This window comes from Dama dama, chromosome 1 (assembly GCF_033118175.1).
Source record: "Dama dama isolate Ldn47 chromosome 1, ASM3311817v1, whole genome shotgun sequence".
Taxonomy (NCBI): domain Eukaryota; kingdom Metazoa; phylum Chordata; class Mammalia; order Artiodactyla; family Cervidae; genus Dama; species Dama dama.
Window position 1 is genome coordinate 64,456,822 of NC_083681.1, and position 15,533 is coordinate 64,472,354.

The 15,533-nt window shown below is 40.8% G+C and overlaps 1 protein-coding gene across 2 annotated transcripts in view; it reads right to left on the reverse strand.

Annotated features, from left to right (window-relative positions):
* SLC1A2 (solute carrier family 1 member 2) overlaps positions 1 to 15,533 on the reverse strand; it is an 88,196-nt gene that overhangs the window by 26,465 nt on the left and 46,198 nt on the right. For both annotated transcript variants that reach the window (XM_061151924.1, XM_061151933.1), the window contains exon 7: positions 5,508 to 5,741. In XM_061151924.1, the coding sequence (XP_061007907.1) occupies positions 5,508 to 5,741 (234 nt within the window). The remainder of the gene's footprint in view (positions 1 to 5,507; positions 5,742 to 15,533) is intronic.

The window sequence follows — 15,533 nt, forward strand, 5'->3', positions numbered from 1 at the left end:
TGGGCCATAAATCTGGTCTTGGAAAATTCAAAAAAATTGAAATCATTCCAGTCATCTTTTCTGACCACAGTGCAGTAAGATTAGATCTCAATTACAGGAAAAAAATTGTTAAAACTTCAAACATATGGAGGCTAAATAACACGCTTCTGAACAACCAACAAATCATAGAAGAAATCAAAAAAGAAATCAAAATATGTATAGAAATGAATGAAAATGAAAACACAACAACCCAAAACCTATGGGACACTGTAAAAGCAGTGCTAAGGGGAAGATTCATAGCATTACAGGCTTACATCAAGAAACAAGAAAAAAGCCAAATAAATAACCTAACTCTACACCTAAAGCAATTAGAGAAGGAAGAAATGAAGAACCCCAGGGTTAGCAGAAGGAAAGAAATCTTAAAAATCAGGGCAGAAATAAACGCAAAAGAAACTAAAGAGACCATAGCAAAAATCAACAAAGCTAAAAGCTGGTTTTTTGAAAAAATAAACAAAATTGACAAACCATTAGCAAGACTCATTAAGAAACAAAGAGAGAAGAACCAAATTAACAAAATTAGAAATGAAAATGGAGAGATCACAACAGACAACACTGAAATACAAAGGATCATAAGAGACTACTACCAGCAGCTCTATGCCAATAAAATGGACAACTTGGATGAAATGGACAAATTCTTAGAAAAGTATAACTTTCCAAAACTGAACCAGGAAGAAATAGAAGATCTTAACAGACCCATCACAAGCAAGGAAATCGAAACTGTAATCAAAAATCTTCCAGCAAACAAAAGCCCAGGACCAGATGGCTTCACAGCTGAATTCTACCAAAAATTTAGAGAAGAGCTAACACCTATCTTACTCAAACTCTTCCAGAAAATTGCAAATGAAGGTAAGCTTCCAAACTCATTCTATGAGGCCACCATCACCCTAATTCCCAAACCAGACAAAGATGCCACCAAAAAAGAAAACTACAGGCGAATATCACTGATGAACATAGATGCAAAAATCCTTAACAAAATTCTAGCAAACAGAATCCAACAACATATTAAAAAAATCATACACCATGACCAAGTGGGCTTTATCCCAGGAATGCAAGGATTCTTTAATATCCACAAATCAATCAATGTAATACACCACATTAACAAATTGAAAGATAAAAACCATATGATTATCTCAATAGATGCAGAGAAAGCCTTTGACAAAATTCAACACTCATTTATGATTAAAACTCTCCAAAAAGCAGGAATAGAAGGAACATACCTCAACATAATAAAAGCTATATATGACAAACCCACAGCAAGCATCACCCTCAATGGTGAAAAATTGAAAGCATTTCCCCTGAAATCAGGAACAAGACAAGGGTGCCCACTCTCACCACTACTATTCAACATAGTGTTGGAAGTTTTGGCCACAGCAATCAGAGCAGAAAAAGAAGTAAAAGGAATCCAGATAGGAAAAGAAGAAGTGAAACTCTCACTGTTTGCAGATGACATGATCCTCTACATAGAAAGCCCTAAAGACTCTACCAGAAAATTACTAGAGCTAATCAATGAATATAGTAAAGTTGCAGGATATAAAATTAACACACAGAAATCCCTTGCATTCCTATATACTAACAATGAAAGAACAGAAAGAGAAATTAAGGAAACAATACCATTCACCATTGCAACAAAAAGAATAAAATACTTAGGAGTATATCTACCTAAAGAAACAAAAGACCTATACATAGAAAACTATAAAACACTGATGAAAGAAATCAAAGAGGACACAAACAGATGGAGAAACATACCGTGTTCATGGATTGGAAGAATCAATATTGTCAAAATGGCTATTCTACCCAAAGCAATCTATAGATTCAATGCAATCCTTATCAAGCTACCAACGGTATTTTTCACAGAACTAGACCAAATAATTTCACAATTTGTATGGAAATACAAAAAACCTCGAATAGCCAAAGTAATCTTGAGAAAGAAGAATGGAACTGGAGGAATCAACCTGCCTGACTTCAGACTCTACTACAAAGCCACAGTCATCAAGACAGTATGGTACTGGCACAAAGACAGAAATATAGATCAATGGAACAGAATAGAAAGCCCAGAGATAAATCCACGAACCTATGGACACCTTATCTTTGACAAAGGAGGCAAGGATATACAATGGAAAAAAGACAACCTCTTTAACAAGTGGTGCTGGGAAAACTGGTCAACCATTTGTAAAAGAATGAAACTAGAACACTTTCTAACACCATACACAAAAATAAACTCAAAATGGATTAAAGATCTAAATGTAAGACCAGAAACTATAAAACTCCTAGAGGAGAACATAGGCAAAACACTCTCCGACATAAATCACAGCAAGATCCTCTATGACCCACCTCCCAGAATATTGGAAATAAAAGCAAAACTAAACAAATGGGACCTAATGAAACTTAAAAGCTTTTGCACTACAAAGGAAACTATAAGTAAGGTGAAAAGACAGCCCTCAGATTGGGAGAAAATAATAGCAAATGAAGAAACAGACAAAGGATTAATCTCAAAAATATACAAGCAACTCCTGCAGCTCAATTCCAGAAAAATAAATGACCCAATCAAAAAATGGGCCAAAGAACTAAACAGACATTTCTCCAAAGAAGACATACAGATGGTTAACAAACACATGAAAAGATGCTCAACATCACTCATTATTAGAGAAATGCAAATCAAAACCACAATGAGGTACCATTACACACCAGTCAGGATGGCTGCTATCCAAAAGTCTACAAGCAATAAATGCTGGAGAGGGTGTGGAGAAAAGGGAACCCTCTTACACTGTTGGTGGGAATGCAAACTAGTACAGCCGCTATGGAAAACAGTGTGGAGATGTCTTAAAAAACTGGAAATAGAACTGCCATATGACCCAGCAATCCCACTCCTGGGCATACACACTGAGGAAACCAGATCTGAAAGAGACACGTGCACCCCAATGTTCATCGCAGCACTGTTTATAATAGCCAGGACATGGAAGCAACCTAGATGCCCATCAGCAGATGAATGGATAAGGAAGCTGTGGTACATATACACCATGGAATATTACTCAGCCATTAAAAAGAATTCATTTGAACCAGTCCTAATGAGATGGGAGAAGCTGGAGCCCCTTATACAGAGTGAAGTAAGCCAGAAAGATAAAGAACATTACAGCATACTAACACATATATATGGAATTTAGAAAGATGGTAACGATAACCCTATATGCAAAACAGAAAAAGAGACACAGAAATACAGAACAGACTTTTGAACTCTGTGGGAGAATGTGAGGGTGGGATATTTCAAAAGAACAGCATGTATACTATCTATGGTGAAACAGATCACCAGCCCAGGTGGGATGCATGAGATAAGTGCTCTGGCCTGGTGCACTGGGAAGACCCAGAGGAATCGGGTGGAGAGGGAGGTGGGAGCGGGGATCGGGATGGGGAATACGTGTAAATCCATGGCTGATTCATATCAATGTATGACAAAACCCACTGAAATGTTGTGAAGTAATTAGCCTCCAACTAATAAAAAAAAAATAGTGATAGAAATATAGTAAGAGCTATATTAATAGACATAACATAACTCTTATGATATGTTGACCAGTGAAAATTTTGTTATTTTTGGTTTAGTCACTAAGTTGTGGTCCTACTCTTTTGCAACCCCATGGACTATAGCCTGCTGGGCTCCTCTGTCCATGGGATTTCCCAGGCAAGAATACTGGAGTGGGTTGCCATTTCCTTATCCAAGGGATCTTCTCGACTCACTTTAGCAATGTACAATATCTGCACATAAAAAGAACTGGATATGCACATAACTGTAAAGATTAACTAAAATGTTACTACGAGGTATCAGTAGTGATGCCTGTTTTTTCTCCAAACTTTTATTCACTGTCTGAACTTGTTCATAATGAGAAAACATCATGCTCATAACCAGAAAACAAAAATAAAACTAAACCTGATTGTTTTTATTTTTGAAAAAAGTTAACTTTTTCACTAAAAAGACAGGATCTTTATGGCTAGAACTCTTTAACCATAAGAAGTTTATAGGACCAAGAAGGAAAAAGGAAATCTTGGAGTGCTTTCCTTCATCTCGGGAAACCAAATGCAGAATCTAGATCTCCCAGATTGTACATATTTTCACTTTTTCTGAAACCTTACATTCTACTAGTCCAAATTTCTCATTCATTTGCAAGATGGAAATATAGTTTGGCTTCCTAGGTATCACCACTATGGGCCTACTATGTAACTTAAGAAAAACATGATGGTCTGCTCAGTAGTTTAGAAGCAGCAGTTTCCCTGTGTCACAGAGCAGCTGCCTCCCCGGCAGAGCACGGTCATGGGCTCTGTAACAAAGACCTGCCGACCTGTGACTCCAGAGATAACGCTGAGCTGTGGGTTGCAGTTTGTCTGTCTCCCTGCCACCTGCTTTATGGCCTCAGTCTTGGTTTCAGGAACCAAGGATACATGTGCAGAAATAAAAGCAAATATTGCAGGCCTAGAGAATAAAACTCTCTTAGTCTTGGAAATTCTACATTCCTTGGTGTTTCTTATGTACTTGTTTTTGTTGATTTGTTGGTTTGTTTTTGCTAAATTCAGTCCAAAATGGTATCCAAGGAAGAAGAGATTTTTGCTTTTTTTGTCTGCACATCTCTGGAGTCCTCGCTGGCTTCTGAGGCACTGGAGCTAGGTAACGAAGAAGGAACCAACTCTTAGTCAATGTCAAGTCAAATCAATACCAACCTGACTTTCCTCAAAATCAATGGGACTGAATAGTCCACTACAGGTTCAGAGACTTGTCTGATTTCCGGCTTGCCTGAAAAATCTCATCTAACCTACCATTCACCCTACAAAATCTTTTTCTCTTATTCTTGAAAAATTACTCAATAGAGTGATATGCTGTAATAGCATTTTTCAAATCACAGGTGAGAGGATTTCTTAAATACAATAGCATCCTGTTACACCCTTTTGGAAAACATTTAAAGCTGAATTAACACTATATGTGCTTCCCTAGAGACTCAGATCATAAAGAATCTGCCTCCAATGTGGGAGACCCAGGTTCGATCCCTCTGTTGGGAAGATCTCTTAAAGAAGGGAATGGCTACCAACTCCAATATTCTTGCCTGGAGAATACCATGGATAGAGGAGACTGGCAGGCTATAGTCCATGGGGTCACAAAGAATCAGACATGACTGAGAGACTAACACTTTTCCTTAATGCTATATCTGGCAAATTATGCCTAGAGATGAACAGTATGCATTCACCTGGGAAATGTTATATGAGATCATAGTTCCAGAACAGCAGCATACCAGCAAAAAGTTCATCAGAAAAATCAAAAGTTCCTAAATGGAGCCAAGAATCTACAGAGTTCTACTCTTTCAAAAATATTTTAATAATATGTGAAAAGTGTTCTCATTGAATATTGTGATGGGGAGGTTTTGAAAAGGGAGTGGCAAAGAAGTTAAAGGAGCGAGCAGAGAGAAACGGTGATGTCTGGTGTTCTTTACCTGGAAGCGGTACCCAGGGCAGTGATCCAAGCTTGGAAAATGCCAGCAAAAAAGGAGAAAGGGTTCTTCCTGGTCACTAGAAAGTAAATCAAGGGGAGGAAGATCCCCCCATGGATGATGAGGCCGACAATCACCGTGATCATGTACATCCCCAGTTGCCTAGCAACCACTTCTAAGTCCTTGATTGCGATGATCTTCCCACAGATTAGGCAGGCAATACCCAGGGGAGAGTACCTGAAAAACAGGAAAGAAAAAGCATGAAGGAGCTGGTGATGGGATTCAGAATTTAAAACCTGGGCCCTCCTAGGTACCACACCCTGAGGAAAACCCTGCACATTTCTGTACAAAGAGTGTTTACAAAAGAGGACCAGGAGACTCAATACATACTATATTTTGCTTCTGACTAGCCACATTATCTGAAATCTTTCCTATGGTCCCAGTGGCTCCTGCTCTGATGAAAAACCCCAAGATAAACTTTGTTGCTCAGGTAATTTTTTTTTTCATTTATTTTTATTAATTGGAGGCTAATTACTTTACAATATTGTAGTGGTTTTTGCCATACATTGACATGGCTCAGCCATGGATTTACATGTGTTCCCCATCCTGAACCTCCCTCCCACCTCCCTCCCCATCCCACTCAGGTAATTTTTTAGGGCTAGAGGAGACAAGTTTTACCGCCTCTTAAGTAAGTACCACGCTTAAAGTTAAGAGACACCCAGGTTACAACTTTAATAATCTTGTTTGACTTCTCTATTCCATATCTCCTTTCTTGAAAATTGAGAATAAATCTAGAGCTTCCTAGAAAACTCATTCGAGTTTCATCAATTTATGAACACTGGGGTTTGTAAATTGTGCTTTGTTTTTGGCTTGGAAGGAATCTAGAAAATACAGAGAAAGAGAGAGAGAGCTGCCCAAACAAGAAAATCATATGAGCCAACGAGCATGTTTAGAGAAACGTGATTTTATCACTTCCAAGTGTTTCTTTCCCTACTTACTCAAACAAGAATGCTGGCTGCCACTCATCGTATTTCAAGCATTATGGGGGGAGATCCACATATTTAATTCTTACCACAACCCTAAAACCAAGGTCTCTTTATGGCTGTTTGGCAAATGAGGAAATTGAGGTTTGGAAAAGTTAAATAACTGGCCCAAGATCATGAAACCAGGAAAGAGGAGGAGGAGAATAATCTCAGATCTGTGAAACTCTACCACTGGGGGTTTTCACCTCTACCCACCAAACCACTTCCTTGAAGGAGCAGTTATAGCTTTTTGTACAGAAGCTAACAATTTGCCACCTACCAATCTATCCTAAAGTAAACTTATTTTCTATTTCTATATTATTATTATTTTATAGTATGCTTGGAAACAATCTACTGTTGTCCTCACTCTTCATTCAGCCAACCATGTTCTTTCTCTCTCACCTTGGGTATACTTTTCACATGTTTGGCAACACCCCCTTTTCCACTGCTTAACCTGTTGGCGTTGGAGCATGAAATTGTTCAGCCTGTGACACTTCTGACTGAAATGAACATGTCTGTGGGAACACTGCAACCTTATTAAGAATTATGAATATATTTGAAAGAAAGACTGTGGGGCAAATGAAGTCAGGCTCCCAGCTGAGGGAGGGGGGTCAGAAAAAAGACAAGGACAGTGAGCAGATTTGGTGGGTTTTTTCCTATCAGTTGTGTTTGGAGCAAGCAAGCACTTCCTGGGTTAAAGCAAAGCCATGAGGAGTAGAGAAGAGTCATATGCACAATTACACAAGACACGGAGCCTCTCCAGCCATTTACCAGCTCTATGACCTTGGTTGGTGACTTACTTCCATTTTACAGATGTGCAAGTCAAGGCTTAGAGAGGTTAACTACAACCTCATGGGACTGCTGTGAGAATTGGGGTGTTTTTTTTTTAAGTCTTTACTTAATGTGTCACAATACTGCTTCTGTTTTATGCCTTGGCTTGTTGGCCACAAGGCATGTGGGATCTTAGCTCTCCGACTGGGGATCAAACCTGCACCTCTGGCATTGGAAGGCGAAATCCTAATTACTGGTCCACCAGGGAAGTCTGTGATTACATTTTTGAACTTGCATATATGCACACACTGTCAGAAGTCCTGCCCCCCGCCAATCCCTGTTAGGACCATTAGTTCTCTGATTGCTGACACAGGTGTGCGTGCTTAGCCATTCAATCAAGTTCGCCTCTTTTCAACCCTGTGAACTGTAGCACGCCAGGCTCCTCTGTCCATGGAATTTTTCAGGTGAGAATACTGCAGTGGGTTCCTATTTCCTCCTTCAGGGGATCTTCCCAACCCAGGGACTGAACCCACAGCTCCTGTGTCTCCTGCATTGCTAGCAGATTCTTTACCCACTGAGCCACGGGGAAATACTCCGGACACAGAAGTCCCTTGCATGTTCTGTTTCCACACATCTACTCCATGTCCCCTCATCACCATGCTGAATGAGTCAAGTCTGAGTTAAAGAGACTTTCTAAGGCTTCCTTGGTGGCTCAGCTGGTAAGGAATCAGCCTGCAATGCGGGAGACATGGGTTGGATCCCTGGGTTGGGAAGATCCCCTGGAGAAGGGAAAGGGCTACCCACTCCAGTATTCTGGCCTGGAGAATTCAAGGACAGAGGAGCCTGGCAGGCTACAGTCCGTGGGGTTACAAAGAGTCAGACACGACTGAGTGACTTTCACTTTCAAGATATCTCACAGGCTACTGCCACCCAACTACAGATGATTTTATGAGTAAGCGCTCAAGATCACCACTTAAAGTGATGAAGCAAACAACCAAAGCCATAAACCAAAGTGCATGAAGAGGCTGAGAACTCTTGTGAGGTTTCTAAAGCCAAGTGATGCCCAGCAGTTTCTAAATCAGAAGGATATGACTACAGAGTTGGGGGGAGGGGAAGGCTCCCAAGCTGCCCTGAAACTGGCTGTATCCTCAGCTCTGGGCAGCATTTTCAAAGCCATTGGTTCATCCAGGACTGGTCTGTGGCATCTTTTTCTTACTGTTGCATCACTCTTTCCTTCCTCCGCCCACTTCACACCTCAGTTCTTGTTATCTTAAGGTTCTCACCAAGGTCTGCTCTCTAATCCACAAACAGGCTCATCCACAGCACTAATATACGCTGATCTCAGTCCATGTAACCACAGACTCCTGCCTCCAAATCACCTGGCCTGCCCGAAACAACATGGATTCCCTGAACCCACCACATACCGACTGAGTTAGAATTTCCTAGAGCTAGCCTTGGGGCATTTATACCTCAAACAAGTCCCCCAGGTCATTCTGACATGTTTAGAAATCAGTGTTTTCAGCAACAAAATCTGATCTGCAATGGCTGAAATACAGATATTCCATGGTTAGTCTTTGGAAACCATTTCCTTTATTTAGCTGCAACTTATTTAAGGCTTCCAGTTTTAACCCACTAAAATGATTAACTGGGGACTTTCAAGGACAGGACAGATGGTGGCCCAGATGCTTGGAGTGGATAGAGGTAAGTGAAGGGACTTTCTCAGTCCTGCCCTGAAGTCACTGTGGTTCTGTCCCACACGTTGCCAATAACAACACCGGTCTACCAGTTTGGGGCAGATTTCAAGAGAACTCAAGAGTTGGAAGAGCTTGTCAATAAAGATGAACATTCCAAAAATTACCCAAGGTACTGTCCATATTCGGGGTAAGGAAGAAACACAAATCTCCATTTTCCCATTTTACTTAGGGAGAGTTTCTGGCTATCCAAAAAGTCACTTTTGCTGAGAGTTACCATATGGGGGTTAGAACTTTTTACCAGGATAGAGTGAAAGTCAGTTCCAGGCTCCATTATATCACTAGTGCCTAACGTTGGCAGAGAAGACATGCTCAAAAGTATTTTGGAAGTGAAAGAATGAATGGATGGATGGGTGGTTGGGTGGATTGGGGGTGGATGGATGGTGGTGGTAGTGGGTTAACTGAGAGGGAGAATTGAAACAGTGAGGAGAGATTTCACTTCTTACTTTATGTTTCTATGGTGGTGAGATTATGAAAAGTTTTACTTTCTATATGTTTTGCAGATTTTGAAAAAAAAAGTTTTAAAGCACTCTGCAAAAAATGAGGATATGAAAATCACAACAAAATTAAGAGTTTTTCTTTCTTTCTTTTAGGTGATTCAGAGGGCTTTGCAGGCTTCTTAAAGAATTCATGAGCACAGAGAAACAAAGCTTATGGATTGAATTGATAATAATGGTAATTACAATATAATAACAATATTGTGCCTGCAAGCGTGCTAAGTCACTTCAGTTATGTCTAACTCTTTGCAACCCCATGGACTGTAGCCCACCAGGCTCCTCTGTCCCTGGGATTCTTCAGGCAAGAATACTGGAGTGGGTTGCCATGCCCTCCTCCAGAGGATCTTCCTAATCCAGGAATTGGACCCGCATCTCCTGTGCCTCCTGCAGACAGATTCTTACTGCTGGGCTACCAGTTAAGAGAAAGTCGCTCAGTCATGCCCGACTCTTTGTGACCCTATAGACTATACAGTGAACTGAACTGAGACTATACAGTCCATGGAATTCTTCAGGCCAGAACACTAGAGTGGGTAGCCTTTCCCTTCTCCAGGGGATCTTCCCAACTCAGGGATCGAACCCAGGTCTCCCACCTTGCAGGCAGATTCTGTACCAGCTGAGCCATAAGAGAAGACCCCTGAGCCACCAGGGAAGCCCTAATGACAGTACAGGTTCATACAAAATGCTTAGACAGGTCCCAGCACACAGGAATTGCTCCACAACTATTTGTCACAATTTCACTCAATTCTCAAAGCAACCCTATGATGTGGATTCTATGATCAATCCATCTCACAGGTCAAGATGAGGAGTGTAGAGTGTATCTAACTTGTCTAACGTCACTCAGTTCATAAGAGGAGGACCCCAGGTTCAGATAGAAGTTGAGTTTAATAACACTTCTCTAAATTCCCATTACTAAGGCCATGCAACACTGGGCAAGCTAACCAATGTGCATGGTTTTCTCATCTAGAAAATGAGGCTCACCAAAGTACCTATTTTTGCTAGGTCTTCAGTTCAGTTCAGTCACTCAGTTGTGTCCGACTCTTTGTGACCCCACAGACTGCAGCATGCTAGGCTTCCCTGTCCATCACCAACTCCCAGAGCCTACTCAAACTCATGTCCATCGTGTCCATGATGCCATCCAATCATCTCATCCTCTATTGTCCCCTTCTCCTCCTGCCTTCAATCTTTCCCAGCCTAAGGGTCTCTTCAAATGAGTTAGTTCTTTGCATCAGGTGGCCAAAGTATTGGAGTCTCAGCTTCAGCATCAGTCCTTCCAATGAATATTCAGGACTGATTTCCTTTAGGATGGACTGGTTGAATCTCCTTGCAGTCCAAGGGTCAAGAGTCTTCTCCAACACTTTTGAACATAGTTCAAAAGCATCAATTCTTCTGTGCTCAGCTTTCTTTATAGTCCAACTCTCACATCCATACATGACTACTGGAAAAACCATAGCTTTGACTAGATGGACCTTTGTTGGTAAAGTAATGTCTCTGCTTTTTAATATGCTGTCTAGGATGGTCATAGCTTTTCTTCAAAGGAGCAAGCATCTTTTAATTTCATGGCTGCATTCACCATCTGTAGTGATTTTGGAGCCCCCAAAAATAAAGTCTCTCACTGTTTCTAATGTTTCCCCATCTATTTGCCATGAAGTGATGGGACCAGATGCCATGATCTTAGTTTTCTGAATGTTGAGTTTTAAGTCAACTTTTTCACTCTCCTGTTTCACTTTCATCAAGTGGTTCTTCAGTTCTTCTTTGCTTTCTGCCATAAGGGAGGGTGTCATCTGTATCTATGAGGTTACTGATATTTCTCCCAGCAATCTTGATTCCAGCTTGTGCTTCATCCAGCCTGGCATTTCTCATGATGTACTCTGCTTATAAGTTAAATAAGCAGGGTGACAATATACAGCCTTGACATACTTCTTTCCTGATTTGGAACCAATCTGTTGTTCCATGTCCAGTTCTAACTGCTGCTTCTTGACCAGCATACAGATTTCTCAAGAGGCAGGTCAGGTATTCCCATCTCTTTAAGAATTTTCCACAGTTTGTTGTGATCCACACAGTCAAAGGTTTTGGTATAGTCAATAAAGCAGAAGTAGATGTTTTTCTTGAACTCTCTCACTTTTTTGATGATCCAGTGGATGTTGGCAATTTGATCTCTGGTTCCTCTTCCTTTTCTAAATTCAGCTTGAATGTCTGGAAGTTCACGGTTCACGTACTGTTAAAACCTGGCTTGGAGAATTTTGAGCATTACTCTGCTAGATGAGTGCAATTGTGCAGTAGTTTAAACACTCTTTGGCATTGCCTTTCTTTGGGATTGGAATGAAAACTGACCTTTTCCAGTCCTGTGGTCACTGCTGAGTTTTCCAGATTTGCTGGCATATTGAGTGAAGCACGTTCACTAGGTCTTACTGTGACAAATAAAACAGTCAATGCATGTAAAATACTTGAACAGTATTAGGCATGTAGCAGGAATTTGGAAAATCTTAGTTATGACCTAAAATAATAATTATAACAATTATTACTTTCTCAATAATAGATACAGGAGAGTAAATGAAAAAGTGCTGAACATATAGCAGAATTTAATAATTCTGTTATAATTTAACATCCTCATTGCTCATACAGTAATGAAACTGCTTGCAGTGCAGAAGACACGGGTTCCATCCCTGGGTTGGAAGATGCCCTGGAGAAGAAAATGGCAATCCACTCCATTATTCTTGCCTGAGAAATCCCATGGACAGGCGCCTGGCAGGCTACAGTCCACGGAGTCACAAAGAGTTGGACACAACTGAGTGACTAACACATCACACGCTAGCATTGTTAGATTAATAGCAATCTCCTCAATGATGCTTTGTGCTATTATTACTACTCTTTTCTAACATTTTTAAACAACTTTTTATTTTACATCAGAGTATAGCCGATTAGCAATGTTGTGACAGTTTCAGATAGACAGCAAAGGGACTCAACCATACATATACGTGTATCCATTCTCCTGTAAACTCCCCTCCCATCCAGGCTGCCACATAACATTGAGAAGATTTCCTTGTGTATACAGTAGGACCTTGTTGGTTATTCATTTTAAATACAATAATGTGTACATGTCTGTCCCAAAGTCTCTAACCACCTCTTGCCCCCATTCTTCCCCCTGGGAACCATAAGTTCATTCTCTAAGGCTGTGAATCTGTTTCTGTTTTGTAAATAAGTTCAATCATATCATTTCTTTTTAGATTCCAAATATAAGGGATGTCATATGATATTTCTCCCTTTCTGTCTGACTTACTTCACTCAGCATGACAATCCCTAGATCCATCCATATTACTACATATGGCATTATTTCATTCTCCTTGATGGCTCATATTCCATTGTATATATGAACCATATCTTCTTTGCTCATTCACCTGTCAGTGGACATTTAAGTTGCTTCTATGTCTTGGCTACTGTAAACAGTGCTGTAATGAACATTGGGGTGCATGTATCCTATCAGATCATGTTTTTTGGGGGTATATGGCCAGGAGGGGGATTGTAGGGTCATATGGCAGCACTAGGTTGTTTTTTAACTAAGATTACTACTCTTACTATCACATAGAGAAGACTACAAAAGAACTCTGATGATTTAAGCTTTGAGGGTGTCAGTTAAGATGTGGTTGGTTGTTTTATCCAGAACCTTCTTATACACATCATTATCAATTGCTGGCAAGGCAGCTGAAGAATGAAATAAATATGTAGGATTGACATCTCATGTCATATTACACCCTCCAGACTGTTGGGCTGGATGTGGTAACCAAACAGCTGTCAGAAACCATTTCATAGGCCTTGCTCCTGACTCACAATTGCTCTTCATCGCCTGGGATATGATGCTAAATCTTTAAGAGTTTTGGTTTCCGTGAAGAGGAAACATTTTGATCCACACCCACTCCATCCCTGGGGAGAAGGGAGGCTACACTTTATCCCATGACTCATTTGATTTCCTAGAAGATTCCTTCTGCTTCAAGGGCTCAGTGGAAATGACACTGGCATGGATGAAGGAAGAAATTTTCATATATAACCCACATCACTGGCATCGGAGTAAAGAAAACGGAGCTGCATATTTACAGTGAGGGTGCTCACTTTGCTAGGAATTCTAGGAAGTAAAGGCAGATCTTTAATGTTTAAAACTAAGAGGCCTGTTCTGCTTTGCATATTCAGTTCAGTTCAGTCACTCAGTCATGTCTGACTCTTTGCAACCCCATGAATCGTAATACAGCAGGCCTCCCTGTCCATCACCAACTGCCGGAGTCCACCCAAACCTATGTCCATTGAGTCCCCAATGCCATCTAACCATCTCATTCCCTGTCGTCCCCTTCTCCTCCTGCCTTCTATCTTTCCCGGCATCAGGATCTTTTCTAATGAGTCGGCTCTTCGCATCAGGTGGCCAAAGTATTGGAGTTTCAGCTTCAACATCAGTCCTTCCAATGAACACCCAGGACTGATCTCCTTTAGGATGGATTGGTTGGATCTCCTTGCAGTCCAAGGGACTCTCAAGAGTCTTCTCCAACATCACAGTTCAAAAGCATCAATTCTTTGGTGCTCAGCTTTCTTTATAGTCCAACTCTCACATACATAAATGACTACTGGAAAAACCATGGCTTTGACTAGACGGACCCAAAGCCTTTGACTGTGTGGATCACAAGAAACTGTGGAAGAATCTGAAGGAGATGGGAATACCAGACCACCTGACCTGCATCCTGAGAAACCTGTATGCAGGTCAGGAAGCAACAGTTAGAACTGGACATGGACCAACAGACTGGTTCCAAATAGGAAAAGGAGTATGTCAAGGTTGTATATTGTCACCCTGCTTATTTAACTTATATGCAGAGGACATCATGAGAAATGCTGGGCTGGAGGAAGCTTTGCATATTACCATTTATTAAACTCTCAGCAAGCTCAGAATGGATTCAAAAGACTATTTTTTTTTTGGCCGTACGATGTGGGATCTTAGTTCCCCAACCAGGGATTGAACCTATGCCCTCTGCATTGGAAGCACGGTGCCTCAACCACTGGACCACCAAAGAAGTCCTTAAAAGATATCTTAAAATATTTTTACAGCATGACATTGTGAGTGACATTAAATCTTCACACAAAAGAAATATTTAGAAATCTAGCCTTGCCTGGGAAGTTGAAGAATCAATACAATAATTGAAAAGAACACACTATTGTATGAGAATCTTTTCTGTGTTTCCAAAGTCAATAAAGCAATGATCAGAACAGACCAGAACTATTAAATATGGTTCATGAAATCATGAGGAACATCTTCTTGATCTGAGACCCTGGGGCTTTCAGCTAGCCCACTTGTTCCTAAAGTTTTAGTAGGAATTTACTACCGGCACATCGCTGTGCTTGGTGATAAAATACAAGTTGAGAACAGATTTTGCCCGTGTAAGGTGGGAAGTCAGGGCCAAGGAAAGGAAGAAGAGATGAAACAGGTGGAATTTCAGGGGAAGGAAAGTAGAGGAGGATTGGGGAGGCAGGCGTGGGGGACTGGAGCAGGCAGAGTGAAGGAATCTTAACCCAGAATTTCCATGGCAAACAGAACACACATGCTATTCGGTCTAAGAGTGGTTTTACTTTATTCCCAGGAAGGCATACAGGACCATCATAGGGATCTGAAATGCATACATGTAAAAATCATTCTATCTGGTAGATACTGAACACAAGAAATTTCCAGTAACTGGAAGTGACACAGATCCCTTGTGAAGGAGAAGCTTATGCTCTCCTGGGCTGCCCTAGACATCAGAACCACTGACCATAAACACACATGAGATGAAGTGGAGACAATACCACTCTCATGATTCAAACAACAACAAAACCCCCACCCACGTACACACCACAGACTTTGATGTCAGTATAACTCCAGCTCTTCTTCTCCCTGGCTATGTCATCTTAGGCAAGTTAATTCACCTGCATGAACCTTTTCCCATTGCCTTTTCTCTCAAATGGGAACCATAACACCAT